The sequence below is a fragment of the Opisthorchis viverrini genome (assembly GCF_000715545.1).
Source record: "Opisthorchis viverrini unplaced genomic scaffold opera_v5_80, whole genome shotgun sequence".
NCBI classification, from domain to species: domain Eukaryota; kingdom Metazoa; phylum Platyhelminthes; class Trematoda; order Opisthorchiida; family Opisthorchiidae; genus Opisthorchis; species Opisthorchis viverrini.
Window position 1 is genome coordinate 612,912 of NW_008751735.1, and position 7,347 is coordinate 620,258.

Below are 7,347 nucleotides of genomic sequence, written 5' to 3' on the forward strand. Positions count from 1 at the left end.
GAGTGAGATCTCTTAAGCACGTTACGCTCACTCAAATTCAGCGCGTTTATCTTTGCGTCAGCGCTCATGCTCCGGAAATGTGCCTCCCTCGACAACGACTGGCTCTAGAGAAGTTGTTATCTGACCCTTCGAAAAATCTGTGACTGGTCAGGAACCCCGTTTTGGACTTCCAGAAAGTGGCTATGCTTCCCAGGAGTGTATTCAGACGAGGGTAGCGTATGTAGTTCGAGGCTGATGCTGAAAATAGCTGTAGTTCAGGAATTCTGTCCACGAAAACGTTGGAATGATTGTACAGGAGGGGAGAATGTGAGTTTGAATTCATCCTAAACCCACTAGTTTGTGTAAAGCATTTCTGGTAAAACACATTTAAACAGGCTTGGTGTAAAACCAAGGATTTGTTCTGACCCAGTATCTAGATCAAAAGCCGGCATCTGAACTTCCACATGCTGGCACGCCTAACATGGTGTGACCCACCTTAGCTATCGAGTTTCGAAGGTCCGTGGTTCGAACCCGACCTCTGCCTTCCGACTTCCCCTGTCTAGGCTTGAGCAACCTGGCAGTATTCCAGCTTCCATGCTTCCCTTGGGTGACATGGTAGCTAGGCACCAAAAGGGTGTCACAGCTGAGCGATTATTAATTTATTTCTTTATTTATCGAGTTTCGAATGGAGGGATATACCGCCTGACTGACAGGTTACCTTATTTGTGTCTTGGTTATGGAGGGTTATTTACGAGCGCTGCGTGCGCAACCTCTCAAAATTCGTCATTTAAATGCATCAGCGCACTTTTTAACCTCGAGAGGAACCCCTGTGAGAGACGCCTTACTCGAGCATAGCATCCGACGGGTCTTGAGAATTTATCGTCCACCGAAAGGCAGCCTTCACCCTCCCACAGATTCCTCGACTTTATTCAATCCCCATGAAAAATACAATAACTACCAACATGTTTCAAGGCCGACGAATAGCTGCCACGATGTGGTGGTGGTGGTGGTGGTCTTTGACGGGTCCGGTACTATGTTACGAGGCGGCCTTGGGGTAAAGTCCTACCTGGACGGATGTGTGAAGGCAGTGAATGGTTTCCTCCAGCTGACCAGCTCGTCCATTTTTTTCGAAGTAGCCATAGTGCCATCCCTCGAGGAAGAAGGGGCTGGAAAAGGCTAGCCCTAAAAGCCGCACACTACGATCGCCCAACGGTTGACCGTGACAGCCGGCGTTTTATTCAATACGGTCAAAATACTCAAAAAACCCAAAGAATTTGGTGTTTTTAAGATGGGACATGTTGTGAACAGAAAGTCATACCTTACACTTTCCGCTTTCGGGCTAGGCAAGTCCTCCACACCTAACTGGGTTGGACCATTGAGTCATTGGTGCCGGCAGGATTCCCTCAAAGAAAACCTAAACCTCTGTTACCTCGTGGGTTAGATTTAAGAGCCCAAGGGCTCCGCAACAGAACCCCATCTTCCACTACCTTACTGGTCAGACTTTTGAGTCAAAGACTCAAGGTGGGTACCTCAAACATACCCTCTTTTTCAGTCTGGGTAGCCTGGGAGCAACATCTACCTTGACAGTATAGGTGCACCGGATTTACGCACCAATTTATCATCTCTCGCCTGCAATGCACAGCTACCTACTCCTCTCCAAATCGTCGGTAAAGGAAACTGCGGCAGCTACAACCACTGTACGACGAGTACGCGGTTATTACAGCTGACAATGATGATGATGATGATGCACCGGCTGGTATCTCTACTATTATCGTTCATTTGTGAAGAGCGTGGTGACGAATATAAAAAGCAAATGCAAGCGGTGCATGTGGGATGGTTACAGGAGAATATTAGCTAAAAATAGAGAGGCGTCCGATTCGAAGTCGTTCTAGTCAGACAAAATGAATCCCAACGTACTTGGGGATGTTTGGTACGGAAACACATGTAATGACCAACAACCGAAGAAAGGACAAGCAATGCTGAATGCTCTTCGAGAGCGTTAAGCGATAGCACGGTCCAACCCCTACCCATGCCAATACAATCTCGTCTCTTTATAGTTCTATAGATTCGGCGTTGATTCCTAGTCGTCTGCCCGGAAAAATATAACGTGATCATGCACTAATAACGCCTGGGAATCTGTGGAACATATCAGCCTTGAATTTCCTCACTCTTGGTCAGGTATTCAACAGACCTCCCTTGCTCACAACCTTTCCTCTTAAAAATCGATGTATGCTGTCTCCGAAATACGCATACAAAATTCTATTCCGATGATGCACCAGAGCACGCTTCAAGCAGCTCAGTATATTCAGGGTTTGCTCTCCGGATGTCGGGTAATTCAGAAGTAGTAACCGCGTGTCTCAGTTGTGTGTATATTTTGTTTCGTACGAGGGCTGATGACGCTCTGCTCTACTAGATCCTTGTGAACGACAGATTGTGGGATCAGGGCGGCCGGATATATCAGAATAGGCAACCAGGAATACAAACCCAAAGCCTGTTCGTTATCTCCGCAGACTCACTAACAAACTAGCGGTGACACTGTCAACACGGAACTTTCGCCATTCATACTGATGCCCAATGCACGAATATCACTATTTGGGATGTCGATTTGTAGGTCCAATTGGGAGGAATCGATATGCATGCAGTGAAGCATCAGCGTTGAACACTGATGTCATGCTGTCGATAGATTATTATGTGATTATGATGATGATGAAGAATAAGATGATGATGATGATGACATCTTACAAGTGTGTTCGGTTCAGTTTAACACCGATAAATCGTGCGCCAATGATACGTTGTGTCAGCTATTAAAGTTTCGGCCACCGGAAAACTGGAGAGTTCGAGATACAGCGAAGCGTTCGAGACGGTAGTTTTGATGCGGGAGCACCACCAGATGTGATTGAACTTGTCACTAGCCATTGATGAGATGAGTCCGGGGTTCCCATTCAGGTAGGCTGTCAACCCGGCTAAGTTTACCGGTTTACTCTATGGTTCATTGGCAGATTGTAGGCTGTCCTGGTAGCTTCTCTCAGCACTGGGGCTTGGCGAACAGAGCTCCGTAAGACAGATGGTCTTCTTGCACTTGAAGTACATGTCGTAGTCAGTGTGATCTATGGAGGCTGTGTAGCTCATCCGTCGTGAGAGAGATCCTTGTTCCTAAAACATCAGTTTACCGTTGCTTATTCGATGTTCTCACTCCACCCGGCTAATGCTTTGGTCACACCGATAGACACGCAAAACTTGCATGCACCTCCGCGTAGAGGCCAAGTGTGGCAGCAGTTTACATTTTGCAGATACCAAGCGCATGCCAAACAATTTGGCAGAATCATCTAGGTTATTTAGGATGGCTTGGGAGTTTGGATGATCTGAACCAAGGAGGGCAATATCGTCCGGATACTCAGGGTCTGTGATCGAATGTCCCGGGATTATTTCGACCACCGGGGTTTTGGAGGCATGCAGGTAAATTTCAACCACCAAGTCAATAGCGGAGTCGAAGGGGAATAGTGAGGGAGGACAGCCTTGTTCTACATCACTTAACGTGGTGAAAGCTTGCTGTATACCCGTACGCGCCAACAAGAGCTTGTATTCAGCACCCTCCTAAGGGATATGAATTTAGAGAGAACACATGTGACCCCCAAACCTTGCCAAAATGTTTGAAGATTGACAGAGTCAGTCAAAAGCAGCTTTAAGATCAACAAGATTGACCAACGGGGAATCCACAGCTGTGTGCTGATGACCATCTACTTGTCGCAAACACAAACGGGAGGATTGACTTACCTTGTGCCCTCCAACGTATAGCCATTGTGGCATTTGATTTGATCACAATGGCGATCTTGTCACCCCCATTAGAATACATGTACGGAGTCTGGTCTCGCCCTGCTTCATGCTGGTGTGGCGACTCGGTTTCCAGCAGATAAGATCTTTCACCGTGGTTGTAATATCTGCCTGTAAGTTTCGTTCGTTGAAGAAATGTATCAGAAACACCTGTCTAAACAACTTCCAAACGCGAAACACAGCGGTCCGTCAAATGAAGACTGGTGCGAAATTCGACATGTCATGATTTCAGGGATTGACTGTGTGTCTGCCACAGCCCAGATCTTGTTGGATAGCACAACGACCCATCTCCATGATCGAGCCAGGATGGCAGTCTGATGAGATTTCGGAAATGATACCTGACCCACAACCTCAAAACCCACTAGAAGGCCTAGGGAAGCCAAGAAATGAAAAAAGTGGTAGCGATCGGAATCAGTTTTGCACTTTTTCTACCTATCCCTAACATGGGGCTGTAAAACCACCAACCGGTAAAGTCATTACAAAAAAACAGCTTTTCAACTATCAGTTCTGTGTGCCTCCGCCTGCTTCAGTCGGCGGAGCATTTCGAGGGTCAGTTTAGGCGGCATGAGTTATCCAGCTTAACGATCAACGCATCGATATATCTACTGTCCCAACAGAAGGTGAGGTGGGAACTCAAATCAAGCTTTCAATGCGAAGCAAAGCACCCGCCTTAGGATCAGGGACAAGAGTTCGTACATAGCCTGATAGGAATTGTGCTGGGCTTTTGAAAGACGAATAAAGTGCAGAGAAGTGGCAGATGTCTGTTGTCTTTCCTGTCTTCAAGAAGCGTTATATTTGAGTGTGAGAATTATCAGAGTGTCGTTTCAGTATAACTGGACTTCAATCGAAAAAATGTGTCCAGCAGCAAAAGTGGCGGTGGCTAGGCTGTCTGTTGTGCATACCAACTCATTGTTTGTTAAAGTGAGCGCTGTTTTCCGTACCCACTTCCGAGTGACGCGGTCAGATAGGTGGTCAACTTTTGACACCTCACGGCAGAGGTGTATTGTGGTGGGCTTCTCCTCCCAGGATGATGTCCGCCTAATCTCCCGGTTGGAGACGCGGCAAGATTTGACTCATAGTCGATACCAATATGAACAGGCCAATGATCAGAGAACACTGAGTTGAAAAAGAACGCTACCACGCTCCACATCTTTCCGTTATTTTAACAATCTGGGACACCCATTTTGGACCAATTGCATCACCCATTGAAGGTATTCTTCCTCGTGGAGGCCAAAATTCTCCTTTCACCGTGGTGCACCGTTGTGACCAAATGTTTATTAGGGATGGTAAATCGAAGAACCATGCTTCTATGGACGTGTTTTCATGAGGGATCTTGGGAGGACAACTTTGGAGCTTATGAATAATGATTGTAACCCTCATAGTACGTTGACTCGGTTCGGCAACAGAGCCAATCAGGGTCACTTGCCTAATCCACGAACTCATCGTTTTGAACTTTTCGTCAGCATGCTGAACATCCTTTCATCTGTTACTTTTGGCTTTCCATTGGGATTTTTGAGGTAGCAACAACAAACCGTACCAGTCAGAGTGAGAATTCAATCAAACCGCGATCACAAATCAAACACTCTATCGCCAGTCTCTGCTACGTCGCATTGGATCGTGCTCAGATGTAGTCGACTTCGACGAGGCCTATCAGAAAGGTCGATTGCCGAAATTCAGAAAACGTGAAGGTCGCGAATGCTGGAAGAAGTAGATTTGAAGAAACTGACCAGATAAGCCCTCGTCAGAAACTATCTAGAGCGTAAAAATGTCGGTTCCGGACCGCAATTTGGTTCATCCACTATCCGGTCTTATTGGTGACATTCTGCGAACCACAGTCACTGGGTAATTTCAGTGCAGCGGTGCGGCTCCAATCTGGTGGTTCACTTTCTTGCTGTTCTGACCTTCACTTTCAGGTTTTTCTCAACCTAACTTTCTACTAACCAGCTTCGCACGTTCCTACCGATACAGCCAAAATGGCCTATTTTTATCGGTTGAGTTGCTAGACCATTAAGACTGGAAATAAGGTCTGTGACGTTTTCGCGTAAGTACTCAACAGCCCTCATTGTAAAGCCACGGAAGTTCGCACCATGCACATGGAGCTCAACACAAAGTAGAAAAAACTTGAGTAACCCCTACTACAAGCATAACTCTGTCGGAAATCGTATTCAACTAATTTACTGAGGGAACGTTTCTTGGCCACAGGTGTAGCTACTCGGGACTCGTCAATACCGTTACTCGAAGGATTATTGCATAGGATTCTCGCGCTCAACATTACGAGCGTCTACATTCTGTTTCACATTGTATCTTGTTTCAATGTCACGTCCAATCGAATGCTACAGTTAGATGACACAGTAGCAAATCACAGGGGGCGAGATGGACCAAGTGGTCCGAGCGCGAATTTACTGACCGGAAGGTCCGTGGTTCGAACCCGACCTCTGTCTCTCGACTTCCCCCGCCTAGGCTTGAATTGGGACATGTTGTGAACAGACAGTCATACCTTACTCTTTCCGCTTTCGGGCTAGGCAAGTCGTCCACACCTAACTGGGTTGGACTATTGAGTCATTGGCGCCGACAGGATTCCCTCAAAGAAAACCCAAACCTCTGTTACCTCGTGGGTTAGATTTATTAATTATTATTATTATTGCCATTAGCAAATCAGAGTTGTAAATCTCCCTTGAAACCTTTGACGAGCTTTTTTGGTATGGAATGTACTGCACAATTGCACCTTTTTGACATCACTAGTTCACAAAAGACTCACTATTGAACAGCGGTATACGTTTCTTAATGATGGCGCTGTTTCATAATAATGAATACGCATAACTTGGCCTAATCACGGTTAGATCTGACACTGATTCATTTCCATTTACCATAGAAATACCTAAATAGATCATTCGGTTTCTTAATTCTCCTATTGAACTCCTTCCCCGTCGTTTTCACACAGGCGGCACACGGACTGGAGGCCAGCAAACGGCGTGGTGGGTTATTCGGGCGGGACGCTCCTGACTTGACGATTCCCGTTCCACCGGGAATTTCCGTCCTCTTGGCGGGTCAGGGGAATGCACAACCAACAAACGAAAGAGGTAGTTTCACACCAAAAAACCTAGGTGATTTGGACAGCCCTGGCCAAAGGCTTCTTGTCGCGCAGGGCGGAATGGGTGGTATGCCACAGTCTGGCTACCTCGGCTCCTCTGGACAGGCGCATTCGATCATATTGGATTTAAAGGTAAGTAAAACATCGGCTGTCGATGTGTACCCATGCGCATAATTCAAACGAAAAGAGTCCTTGGACTTCGAGAAATACACTCATTTGCAAATCAATTTGGTTTTCATCGGAGACTCAATTGAATCTCTTGTTTATGATGTCCTCCAGCTGAGTGTGCAGTACACAGGCCGCCTCATGATTCAGTTGGCACGATATTCGAGATATCGCAGTATATTTTCATAAAGGAAACTACTCACAAGGTTGCTGAAAACTCTTCGACCGCCCACGACCGGTTTCGCCCAAATTGATTTGCAAATGAGTGTATTTCTCGAAAA

The 7,347-nt window shown here is 46.4% G+C and overlaps 1 protein-coding gene across 1 annotated transcript in view; it reads left to right on the forward strand.

Moving 5' to 3' along the window:
* The window catches only part of T265_13560 (hypothetical protein), a gene marked incomplete at both ends in the record, with an annotated part of 15,618 nt that overhangs the window by 925 nt on the left and 7,346 nt on the right, over positions 1-7,347 (forward strand). The window contains one exon of the mRNA XM_009169479.1: positions 6,752-7,033. Within this exon, the coding sequence (XP_009167743.1) occupies positions 6,752-7,033 (282 nt within the window). The remainder of the gene's footprint in view (positions 1-6,751; positions 7,034-7,347) is intronic.